The 13,530-nt window shown below is 36.0% G+C and overlaps 1 protein-coding gene across 19 annotated transcripts in view; it reads right to left on the bottom strand.

Moving 5' to 3' along the window:
* LOC145988748 (uncharacterized) overlaps positions 1–13,530 on the bottom strand; it is a 288,359-nt gene that overhangs the window by 24,291 nt on the left and 250,538 nt on the right. For 14 of the 19 annotated variants that reach the window (XR_014441780.1, XM_083123901.1, XM_083123893.1 and 11 more), the window contains 3 exons: positions 12,944–13,159; positions 11,648–12,175; positions 971–1,180 (listed from right to left, as the gene is read on the bottom strand). Coding sequence is in view for 18 of the 19 variants with exons in the window: in XM_083123901.1 (XP_082980027.1) it covers positions 971–1,180; positions 11,648–12,175; positions 12,944–13,159 (954 nt within the window). In the remaining variant the exon portion in view is untranslated. The remainder of the gene's footprint in view (positions 1–970; positions 1,181–11,647; positions 12,176–12,943; positions 13,160–13,530) is intronic. The other 5 variants (XM_083123905.1, XM_083123898.1, XM_083123907.1 and 2 more) reach the window with 5 other exon arrangements.

The raw sequence follows: 13,530 nt of genomic DNA on the forward strand, positions 1-13,530 counted from the left end.
CAGGATCCGTTGTTGTATTGGAAATTAAAAAAAATGAGTATCCAAACCTCAAGCAAGCAGCACAAAAATACTTGGGATACCTGTATTCAGTGAACGAGTGTTCAGTGTTGCTGGACAGATTTGCGATAAGAGAAGAAGTAGGTTACTTCCAGAAGTGCTTCAAAAACTTGTGTTTCTGAAGTTGAATCTGCCAGCATTAAATTTGCCATATTAAGAACAAGAATTCATTTTGCATTTCAAAGGACTGCTTGTATATTAATGTTAAATCTCTTGAGAATCTATGTTCTTCTTAAGGTTCGTATAACCACTTCTTGTAGATGCAAATATGCAAGAAAACATTTTTTTAAGTAGTTTTTTTATTTCATCTGCGACGTATCATCCTGATTTCCCAGAACTTTCTCCAGCTTACATCAAGATAAAAGACAAAAGATACAATAAAAAAACACTAAAAATAACTATTTTCTTGTGCATTTGCATCTCTTTAGAATATATATGTGATATAAAAATGTATGTTAGCAAATTTATTTTTGTCATTCTGAAAATAACATTCCATTTCTGTTGAATAATCTTATGTATTGGAATTGGTTAAATATCGGCATCGCTATCTGATCCAAAAATTATCGGCGAGTACATCTAGGCATCGGTAATTTTTCAGCTTCGTCACATCCCTAGTATTTACCATAATTATTGTCCCTAAAGCAACACACATAATAAACTATATACATGCACATTTTCAAAAACTGATTATCCTGTTTAATACATGTATGAGGGGAATATCACTGTGCGTGGATGTCGAGAAGACTAGGTGATAAAGATGTAAGCAAGTTTTAACTAGAAGACAAGCAAATGTTGCAACACTTTATGTATTTACAGCAGTGACTTTATTTACAAGTTGAAAAATTGCAAACAACAAGAGACTTTATGCAGTTTCAGCATGCAGTAAAGACTTGGAAAGAAAAGCGATGCTCACTTTGCCTGGCCGTGCCCATCCCCTCTCTCTCTCCAAATTTGCTAGGATCAGTCACACCAGTCACGGCTATACTTGCAGGTCGAGGTCTACGAGCTGACGATGGTCTAGCTCGTAAGCTGACAGCTGAGCTCTGGCTACTAATACTTTGCTGACTCAAAGCACTGTGAGGCCGAGATGGAGATGACGGTGTTACTTCACCAGATCGCATGCCTGGGTGTAAAAGCAGAATATGAAGTAAAGAGAGGAAAAGTACAAGCTTGGAAATTAGCATAGAAGAATGCATCAACTTCATGCTGTACAACTGTGGGGAAGATATGTTTATTATACAGACATGTGTTTATTATTATTATGCTCTTCACTTAAAAGAACAGATCTAAAAGTTAAAAAGTAAGAACAATGTTGTTCTTGAAAGTTCACCAACTACTATTGTATATTGCAAAATAATAAAATTAAGTATTACTTTTCAAGAATAACTTGTAGTGACATTTCATTTCGGTTCCCCAGAATTTTTTCAGGCTACACTACTATATAACTTTACATGACTAGTCACTCTACACTAATAAAATATCATTAGTGTACAGTGACTAGTTATTTAAGGTTGTATGTGTATATTGTGATAGAATAAGCTTAGAAAAGTTCTGGCGAACCTGAATGAAACATTGCTATAAGTATAAAAACCACTTTACAAGTAGCATATATTGTATTACTTTGTAAAATTAATACCCATTGTCATGTAGAAAAGCATAGGAAAAGTTATTTCACACCAAGGACTTTGTTTATAAATATATGATCCATCCAGCTGGGTAATTTATATGTTCATTAATGAATACACAACATAGTATAAGGAATGCCCAAATGAAAAGGAGACCTTTGCTGTAGTGGCGTTGTATCTAATCGAAGAAGGTAAATATGTTTGCCGATAGATGTTGCGGTGTTTGTTCCAGTTTGCCTGCTGCTTCCTCAGTTGGCTAGAGTTGTTTTGCGCTGACGGGTGCATTATGGATTCATCCAGATCAGCAAAGAGAGATGTAATCCAATTTCTTCCTGCAGAAGGCGAGCATGGGTACTGCAACACGTTGTTGAGACTTAAACAGGCCATCAAAAGCAAGTGCAGAGGTAAGATCTCGAAGGGGATAGTGCTCCTCCAGGACAACGCTAGGCCACATGTGGCCAAGTAGACCCTCGACCTGCTGAGAACATTTCAATGAGAAGTTTTCACACATCCTCCGTACAGCCCCGATATTTCCCCATGTGACTCCCATATCTTCTGCCCCTTAAAACAATCACTGAAAGGTCAACGGTTCACCTGTGACAAGGAAGTGCAGAACACTGTGGAAAACTGGATCCGGCAGCAACCCCGGAGTTTCTACACTGAAGCGATCCACTCCCTTCTAACGTGCTGGGATCAGTGCATCAATTTCAATGACAATTATGTGAAGGTATCATGTTACACATTAACTGTAATTCGCATATTATGTAAAGCAAATATTCTGCAATATAATATTCTTTAGATATAACCGTAGTATCCTTTTCATTTGGGCATACCTTATACATTATATTTTTCAAGCCAATGTCCACTACCAGTGTGCTAGGTTTATAACTCACTTGCACTTCAAATCTACCTGTATAAAGTGAGATCACCTGTAAACTAAATGTGTTATTAAAACAAAAACTCTTTAATGAAGATATATTAAAATTTTCCTAGACTGTACTCTCCTCACAAAAAGTTTGGAATGTTGTTATATTAGGTACAACAAGTTTGTAATATTATATTAGGCAATAGGTGATAGGCATGGTGGAATATGTCTGAAAAGATACGAACGTCTACCAGACATGTTTGTGTGTGTGTATATGTTGTTGCATTTTAAGGCCATGTCTATCACCTATTGTCTAATGTAACAATATTCAACACTTTTTTTTGAGGAGTGTATATAGATATATGGATAAGTCAGCACAGGCCATGCATGATACTTACATGACTACTTTTTGCAACTGAGTGACAAGTTTTATTTACATTGTTCTGTACCTGAATATATATACTGAATGAGAATATGTAGTTAGTTGCAGTATAATGTTCTTGCATGTAAAATTTGATTTTTTTTTCAATTCTGTCAGTTTTAAAAGTATATAAAGCTAAATTTTGCTACCAAATTAAGCACAGAATAAATGATAAAAAATAACGTTGACAAAATATTCTCATTGATTTGTGGTTGCAATTGGAACTTTGAATCACAGTTCCTCTACATAAGATGTACATGGGCAATTACACTAATCAACTGCAATATTTTTTAGCTTTAATCATGAAAATTTTTCATGGCATCAGTAATCCACTGTGGATATTGTGGCTAGCATCAAAAGTAAAAAATAGCTGAAACTAGTACTTTGTGCTTTATATTATTGGCAACCCTGGATGAAAAAGAAATAACTGTTACCAAATCTTAGATGATTATTTCAACCAAGTGTAATGATCCTTACAGTGCAGAAAAAACTAACTTCTATATGTATGATTATTTCAAAATAATAATAATAAAAACAATTTCATGGTGGTGTTGAGGGCTAATGCCTGCAAATTGTTTTTTTTTTGTTGGAACACTTGTGGCCTTCCAGACCAGAGTTATTTGGGTATATTAATACATTATTGTATTGAATGTAGTTATATGTTTTATCAATGAATATGACATTTTATTTTGGGAGGAAGATATGCACAATATGTACACGAGTTCAAAAGCTTATCCCTTTCAAACATACAAGATGCAAGAAAAAATAACCCAGTGCAATGTTATTACACTTTCTATGAAAAAGATTTCTGTGAAACTTACTTGTAAATGTTCCATTAATTTCGGTGGCCTCTGCCACCATCCACTTGGGAAACTCGATGCTTCACTGTTGAACTGATTTCCGGTTCTTGTTGTTTCCTAGATTACCGCTGGACCAGTTTGTCTGTGGGTGTGATAGGTTTGAGTTGTTGCAAAAGCGCGAGCCAAACATGATGTGCCTGACCACTGTCGATATTCAGCTTGTGCAAAAAGTGCATAATTGCGTGTGTGTCTAATTTTTGTGTCAGTGTGTGTGCTGCATGTCTAACTGAAATTTTCCCAACAGTGAAGCATCGAGTTTCCCAAGTGGATGGTGGCAGAGGCTACCGAAATTAATAGAACATTTACAAGTAAGTTTCGTGGAAATCTTTTTAATACTCACTTACATCTTCTAATTATCAACCATTTTTCTTATTCCCTCTAACATGAATAAAGTTAAGTTTTCTCAGAACAGAACATTTTTTTTATAGGCATTGCTCAAAATTTATACCACAATGGACAACAAGAAAGCATATATCACCAAATTTATACAACATTTTACATTAAATAACACCGTATTCGTTAAGGTGAGCCTGTTTGTAATTTTACATTCATGTATTGCATTTATATAGTACATGGTGTTTGATGAGACTACACACAAAAAATTACCTTTCTGGTTTTATATGTAAGTTCATATATTCATATATGAATTTATTTGTTTTGCATTCACATACTGGAATATTATTTTAATAATGAAAGCTGTACCTAAGCAGAAAATGAGTTTTACAATGGCAAAAGTAGGCAACTTCTCCCACCACCAATGGAGAGCATGCAGAGAATGAAGCAGTCATAGTTGTAGAGTAATCTGCAAGCAACAGGCAAGAGAAGTGTTACCACACTATTTATTTAATTATTTGCGAGTGAAAGATGGTAACATGATATTGCAAAATCTCTCTCTCTCTCTCTCTCACACACACACACACACACACACACACAAAGGAATGGATGCCACAATTAAGAGAATTTCCTTTGCTTTTATTATGTCACTTTTGTGCCATTTATCTAATTGTGACGGTGATGACAGCTGATGATTAGATGAAATTGATAAAAGAACATTCATGAAGATGCACCCCTCTGCCTTCCCAGGATGGGACTTCATTCGCTCAGCTAAAACAGAAGTGATTGTGCTAGTGGATAACAGGAAATTGTGAAGTAATCAGTATATCACATTCGACTGTTAAAATATTTTGCAATAAAAACTAGACATAGCAAATTCTTCTAAGTGTAAATAATCAGTGCTCAGTTTATGATTCTTTATATTGACAGAAAACCAGAATGTATTCACAAACTAGGTTCTCTATTATAAGCATCCCTTCCTTTTAAGTGTGTACATTGCAAAGTTTTTGGCTATAGTTCAATCGCATTTCTCAAACAAGTAAGTTTACTTGATTCTCTCATTCTCTCTCTCTCTCTCTCTCACACACACACACACACACAAAGGCTAGGGGAAAATTTGTAACACACTGGCAAGTACAGACTCTCAATTTGTTTTACGAAGAATTCAAACTTTACATCTACATTGGATGGAGTTTACAGTATGACTAAATAAAAGCAATTTAAGAATCAAAAGTTTCTCTTACCTGAAAATACTTAGTATAAGAGACGTCCTATTTACCCATTTTGTTTCAAATTTCTACCATGCTGCATGCACAATATTAACATAAATCATACTGGTGTCAACAGTCAGGAATATTATAAGTGAATATTTAGATTGCAAACTGTAGCCATTTTCTGTATTTAAAGGGACAGCTTTGTAATGTGACTAACTGTACTGAACCCTCTAATACCAATGTATATGTTTTTAATGGAGTAATAAATTCAAATTTTGTGACAGCATGCTCTGCTGAGCATGAAAGTAGAAAAAAATATATTTCTAAGGTACATAAGATTTATTTCTATAGTGTATAAATTAGAACATAGAACCAATTGATTCCAATTCTTATGTTCTCATAGGAGAAATAACTAAGGTTTCTGACAATTTCATAGAAAAATCAGGCAGAAGTCATTGCTGTTTAATGTGAATATTACATGTATGTACTTTGAAAATTGTATCATCATGATTACCCAATGTCCAGAAAATTTCTGAAAAACTATACAAAGCAACACCACCACCACCAATAACACTGCACAACAAATTTGAAGACATTTTCTGTCCTTTAGATGAAATTATGTGATTTGGACTAAATACGATACAGAATTAAAGTGTGAAAACTGTATGCTTCTATCACGTATCATTTTCATTGGACAGCCACCTGATGCATGTGTGAAAGGCATATTACAATACACTGTACAGTAAGAAAGAACAGTAACAATACCTACAAACATGACGTTGTGGAGCATTTACGCTTGTACATATCTGTAGGGGTCTTCCTGATGGTAGACCAACAATAGTCAGCAAGCCTATCGCTGTTCCAACCACTTTTCAAACACAGCAATGTCCTAATGGAACCTTTCCCCATGTTCATCACTGACTGCTCTCAGGTTTTTCAGGAAGAAGCCCACATGCGAGTCCAGAAAGTGTAATTTGAGGCACATGTGGCATCCCATGATATGGAATCAGTGCACCATGTCACAAACAGTGATTCATATTTGTGTGCTTTGACATTACCCAGGAAACTAGAACACACCAACTTGAATGCTGGCCATGCTGCATTTCCTGGGTCAGAAAGTGTAGAATCAAACAGCTCTAATCTGTGTGCCAACAAACACACCTTCCTTAATCTTTGCCTCACTTAAGTGTGGGAATTTCGTCCAGAGGTACCCGATAGCATGGCCTTCTCAGCCTAGTGCATTGACGAAGATGCTCATCAAACCAAGCTTGATGTTTGTTAAAACACTAAAATCACACACAAACAGCACGATAAAAAAAACTTCGGAGTTCTTCCAAGCTTTCGACTCCTTCACGGAGTCATCTTCAGGGCTGGTCGAGGAAAGACTGCGTAGACGGAGTTGTTGTTACACTGGCGTTACTTCATGTGTCTGTCGGCAGATGTCGTTGCGGTCTTGCAGTGTTGGTAAGTCTTGTTGTGTTTGGAATGTTGGTTGGAGGAGATGGATTTTTCAGTTTTACTGTGTTGTACCAAGAAGAATAAAGATTTCCACATAAATTGTCATTGGGATTATTTGTGTTTTTGACCATGTGTACCCCGTTCTATTTTTCTTTCGCATGTGCAATGAAGGAAATGCAATCCTGTGGAAGTTGATGGTTGGTTTCTAAGGCGTGTTTGGATAATCCAGAAGAACTTTCTTTTCTATGTAAGTATCCTAGGTGGTCGGCGAAACTGTCTTTGATGGGTCTTTTGCATTGTCCTATGTATTTTCGGTTGCATTCACATTTGATGCTGTAGATGCCAGAGTTTGTTAAGAGGTCTTTGTCGTACGTTTTGAAGCCTGCTAAGTTTTGTCCTAAGGATTTGCAGGGTTTATATGCTATTCTGTAGTTACGTTTTTCCAAGATGTGTCTGAGTTTGGTGGAAAGACCTCGTATAAATGGTATACCTAACCATAGTCGTGGATCCTCTTCTTCGCACCTGCAATTTGTTTCCATGCATCACGTATAATTTAGCCAAAAACACAAAATTTGAAAGGTACAATAGCCAAAAGTGTGTTTCTCCTGTGTTACAAAGATGTCATGCACAAATACATTACAATCACACATTTTCATCTAAAGGACAAATTTCGTGTTGTGCAGTGTAATTAGGACAAAATATTTAGATTTGTGTAGCAAAAATAAAATTCATGGTGTGATATTTAGAATGGCGAAAAGTTACTAATATGATGAGGTGATTATGATTACTTTTAGAATTCTAAATGTTTCTTAATTCCTGCATATTAATATCATTTTACTTAATGCACATCATATTGACTCCACTTCAAGTTTTACAAGAAAAAGTACTAAAATAAAGCAGGAATTCATTAACTTGTATCATTTAACTTTAATTTCACTTTTCAATTAAATGTTATTTTACTTTTGAGTATGTAAGTCTTTAGGTCATATATTTTGATGACACACAAGACTCCCAATATGTAATGTTTCTTCTTCTAGCAGCCTATATGCATTAATACAATCATTTTATATAACACGAAAAATGCAAAGAATTTGTGAAGAAAAGCAAAGGTAAAAGGTTAATGTTCAAATATACAAACAACATGCAAGGCTATAAATACATGCAAAGACATATACATATATACAGCCAAGAGAATCTACTTTCACGATTCAATAAAGAAAAATCTAAAATGTATCTGCAATTGTTGGTATACAGTGACACGTACACAAGCTAGAGTGCAACACACATATCTTTGCTATTGCACAAATACCAATTTTCGTTTAGTCACCCTCTCTCTTAGCATCACGTGTTCTACGCTGCTCGCCAACCTTCACCATTGTTGCCATATTCATTCCATTCCTGGACACACTCACACAAACATCATTGAAAACAATTGAATAGCGCTCCAGCTCGCTGTTCACACCCTTCAGCAGGGACAGTAATGTGGCAATATAGAATGACGAAGTGGTTGCTTCTTTTATGCAGTGCATGTTCATTGGCTAGCTAGTAACTAGTGTTGCCAACTGTAATAATGAAGCACTATTTCTGTCACGGAAGGAGAAAGGCAGTAAAAGTGACCGAGTTTTGTTGGATTGGAAGCACCATATTTTTATTTTATTCTAAGTATCTGACCAGTTTGACGTTGTGTGCATGTATTGCATGTGTGTATGTGAAAGTGTGTTTGTTAATGAACGTTAAATTCCATAATGCCTCCAGTTCTGTCAAAGTTGAAATCAAAAACCTTGCATAGCCAAGCTGGGAAAATTCACAAATTGTTCAGATTTCATAATTTTGGAATTGTTCAAAAGAAAGAAATTATGTGGCTCCATGAGCATTTTAACTCTTGGCTCCGGCACGTGTTCTTGTAGAAATTGCATAGAGGAGGATGTCATTCTTGCTGCTTAATGAGATGCATATTGTTTTAAATGCGCAGCTTATTGTCTAGTAGCAGTATATGTACTTGTTATTGTTGTGGAAGCCAGCATCGTTTGTAAATGTACAACAAAGGCAACCGACTGTCGCTGATCACAGAGGCAATAATAATACTGCTTGAGGAGGAGTGTTGTGGTCCAATTGTCGCAGGTTCCGGGTTCGCATGTTATTAGTTCTCAAAGCAGTGGTAGCGTCGGTCGTGTATTATCTGTCGTTGCAGTTCCGTTCCAGTGTAGATGGGTTTTGGGAGTGAACAGTTAGAAAGCCACTAGTGCATTAATGCAATGGAAAATAATAGTGTTTATTTTGTTTGAAATCACTCAAATAAGGAATCACTATGAAGAAGTCTTCTTTGCAGCATTTTTGGTAATTTTACGTATGTGTTAGTTCATATTTTGCGAATTTTTAGTCCATATGTATGTAGCTACATACAAAGCCACTTGTTAGTACATATTAATCCTAGTCCTGGTATAATGCATGACGTTTAAAACTCAACGTTAGATAGACCTGAATTTTCTAATCTTCTTCTTGTACGTAACAGATGTGCATCGGCACACTGGAGCGATTTTTCTATCTGCTCCATTAGCAACACTGCTTCTTGAGTTGTGTCGCGCATCGCACGGCAGAAATATATGTGTTGGGCTCTACACCACTAAGGCAAGCCAACCTTAATTTTTGTATCCACTATATTACTTGTACAGCTCTTCTTATTAACAGTCTCTGTTGGAGTATGACTAGTTACAGAGAATTCCACACAGGCATGGGAAAAGAGGCAGGGATTTTTTAATTCCCACTGACTGCATCAGTTACTTTACGAGGCTGATAATTGCAGTTGGTGCCATTACTGTAATGTTAGAATTTGAAATTCAAGTGATGCTCTCTGTGTGTTGGAAAGGGGGGAGAGCAAAGTTTCTTTTGTGGGGGGTGGGGTGCTTTCTTGTTCCTCCCTAAAAAAAATCCAGACAGCCTTCCACCCAGGTCATACAGAAACATGCTGAGTGGTACAGTAATGCTATGGCATTCTAGACCCGAGGCCCAAGCAGCTACTCTCCCTTTCTTTGCTCAAGTTTGTACGAAAGACATTCTCTGTGTGTGCCAACATTTACTGCTAAACTCATAAAATAGATGACTGCCCATCGATTATAATAATTAGATTTTGAACTTATGGCTCTAGAAGCCTCTTGTCTATTTTGAGTATGATCGATCATTGGGATATATATATATATATATTCATGTTTTTTTTTAATTAATGGTCACTGCCCTTTTCTCTAAACAATAAGATATAAACAATCATATGTATTGGTCCTATTTATTGCTATTGACTCCACAGAATCAAAATAACCCAATACAATTAAGAAACTCAAAGGTTTATCTTATATTGTGACAAGTGATAGTCCTCCACTTCTGTACTAACCATTACCTCTTCCCATCATAATACATCACTGCAAAACTTGATCGGATGACCTCTTGAAGAATATCATCATTAGTCTTGAGTTGCTAGTTATCGAATTACTACTTACATAACAAGCCATTCAATGACACTGCACATCAAACAAACATAAATATCAAAGCATACAGGAGATTTGTGTTTCCACATTAATCAATGACTTTGTATTTCCACACATATACCTGTAAAAAAGGCATGCTACTTTTTTTCTTTACTAAATACAAATCACAATAAATTACGAGCTTCGAAAAACCTGCATGCAAACAATAAAAACTAAGCCATCAACATTACGTACCATGAAAAAATAAATGCATTAAAATGAATCAAGACAAGCAGTATAAAAACCAAAGACATTAGAGGAAACAAGAAACAGCTAACTTTACTGACAATCATTGAAATTGATATATGTACATGTAACAGCACAGGTTTTCAATATGTACATGTAATGGCTCTCAATGAACCAAAAAACGTGATAATAGTGAAATCACTTGAACTCGATTTTTCAGTTACTGAAATAATAGTGTCTTGATTAAATTTATGTTAAGCAAGCCCTCATGTTTACATTACATCCATGTGAAAAATGCAGATTTGTACACTGAAATTGTACTTCCACATGGTAAATTAAATTAGTTGTGGAATTTGAAGCTCTGCTATACCTCATGAGACTAAAGTGCTAAAATGATTATGGTGTTAAGATTAATATAGATATTGAAGTTCCCTTACATTTCAACAATTTAAATTCTAATTGCATCTGTATCAAGAAGAAATGTCAACAATGTACTTCCTAGCAATTGCATCCAAAACAAAACAGGCTTCAACTCTGTGATGAGTAATTCCCATTCCATGGGAGAAAATAAAAATGTGCATTTCAGAAGTCATATCGAATAAAAAAAATCAGCTTTTGACAAACACCCAATAATGCATTGTAATTCGAACAGAACTGAAATATTTGTAGTTTCCAAGTAATGACTTGTTAAATTCTGTCATGTGGTGCTGATACATATATGCACCAGCACCAGCCTTCCACTGGGCATTAGAACTGTGATAGATGTTGATAACTCGACAAACCCAGGGGAAAAAAATTAAAAAACAACAACAGAATGAAGGAATTTTGCACTAAATTATAAGTGCTGTTTATAGAAATAATAAAATTGTAAAATTATCTGCAATTGATGAGCCAACATGGCTATATTGATTAATGCCATTAGAATACTGATTAATCTGTTGCATGCCTATAATGTATATTCTGAGAGCCACAAGTTATTTAGACTGTTTCAATATCTCCATCAACACAATCAAATTCACTGTATTTTTATTTTTACTGTTTCTAGTTTCCTTCATTCACAACATTCTAATGAGACATTTATTTAACCACGAACTAGCATCCAAAACATACCTGGAAGTGGGCTGGTGCTTCCACCGCTCGGCATTTCAGCATCCTTTTTCTGACTCTTCTGGTTGCCTACTTCCCTAGCTCTTCGCCTCAAACGTTCGGCTCTAGTCATTCTAGGCTGAGGCGGGGATCCTGCTCTACCGACACTTCCGTCACTACTAAGATGCGACATGCTGCATGAAGATGCATTTTTCTGCAACGGTCCACTTTTAGGGATGGGTGTCCGTTTGTTACCTGCGAGGTGACTCATGCTTTTCGACATGCTCTTGGAGGTGGGAGAAGAACCCAGAGTTTGTTTCGACAACGCATAATTCAACGGAGCATTATTCTTATCATTTACGGTTCCAGAATCAGCACGTCTCCTCGGCTGCGAGAGCTGGTCCAGACGAGACATGGAGTAAGCCCTACCTGGTGATTTGTGTCGAGTTCGAGATGATGGAGTGGAATCCCTCGGAGAGGGGATAGTTGGCATCAAGTCAGTTTTCCTTCGAGCTCTAGTTCCTGGCGTGAAAGGAGTGCCTGCAGCGTCATCTGAAAAAAAAAATACAAATGGTATTTGAAATTTCGATATCCAAAGTTACTACAGTCTATATAATGAATGTTTGCAACTGATAATATTTGTCTCTTTCCATGATTCTAGTATATGAAATGTAGCTTATTATCCATTTGAAAACAAAATATCAAGTAAACTACAGTTTCAAGAAAATTACATCAATAAAAAACTGCTCATTTTAAAACAAATATTAGTGCTTGAATACTAAACCATTATGACACCAAAAAAAAGTTAAAAATTGAAAATCATGTAATACATACATTATAAAAACAGAACATGCAGTTTAAAAAATATGATCCTAAAAAAATGCAGGTAAAACCTACTGGTGAAACAAGCATTCTATGCAAAAACACATGTACAAAAAGAATTCTAAGCTTTCGAAAAAATAAATCCAAGCTTAATGCAACACAAGAAATCTTAAGTATTTAGAAACAATTTGTGGTAGCCAATGCATCTGTAGAGATTGACAAAGCATGGATAACATGATTTGACTAACATCACATGCACCGAGGTCTTCAAGACTCATAAGGGAGTAACTAAAAAGCACGATTCAGGCAAAAAAAACAACAAATTATTCAAGGATCTTGCGGGGTATCATCAAGATTTATGGAGTTAGTATTTATCTTATTCTTTTCATATTCAGTCAGTCAGCTCTCATCTCTGGTCATGCAAAGGTATTTAGCATTGACAGCATGGTTACTGTACTAGAGGACTAGAGACCATGAAAAGTCGTCCGTTCCACTCACCCCCAGGAATACAACCTGATCCTGATAAGATACTTGCAAACCTATTAGCTCGAGGTGATGGGGTATGTGGGGAGTACGAATAGCTACTGCTCTTCTCATCTATTTGCAAATTCAACTCTTTTGGTGTGACAACCGCCTTTGAAGCAGCCGACACCTGTTCAGGCGGTTCACAGTCAATGACAATGGAAGGAGTGTTGTCTGACTTTAGCTGATCATCTGGGGATGCAACGGGTTCTACATTAGTACCCTGAGAGGGTGATTTAGCACGTTGTGTCATCTTAGAAGTACGTGGTACCTCATTCCATTGGAAAACTTCGTACATCGAAGAAGACATTTTCATATCTGCAAACGAAATTATCAGTTTTCTCAATTACTCTTACGTCCCCTGAAAAATCCTTAAGGATTAACACAAGGCCTGGAAATAATCAATGATAAATTTATGGAAATCTTAGGCAGGCTCACTACTTTTTTCTAATGGGATGATCTTCACTGCATGACTGCCCACTTCATTTTTGTATGCTCCATGCTAGCTTATAATGAATTGTGATTATGAAACAGGTACATAATAGTTTCAAAATATTCTATCA

This window comes from Lepisma saccharinum, chromosome 6 (assembly GCF_977018435.1).
Source record: "Lepisma saccharinum chromosome 6, izLepSacc3.1, whole genome shotgun sequence".
In the NCBI taxonomy this organism is placed as follows: domain Eukaryota; kingdom Metazoa; phylum Arthropoda; class Insecta; order Zygentoma; family Lepismatidae; genus Lepisma; species Lepisma saccharinum.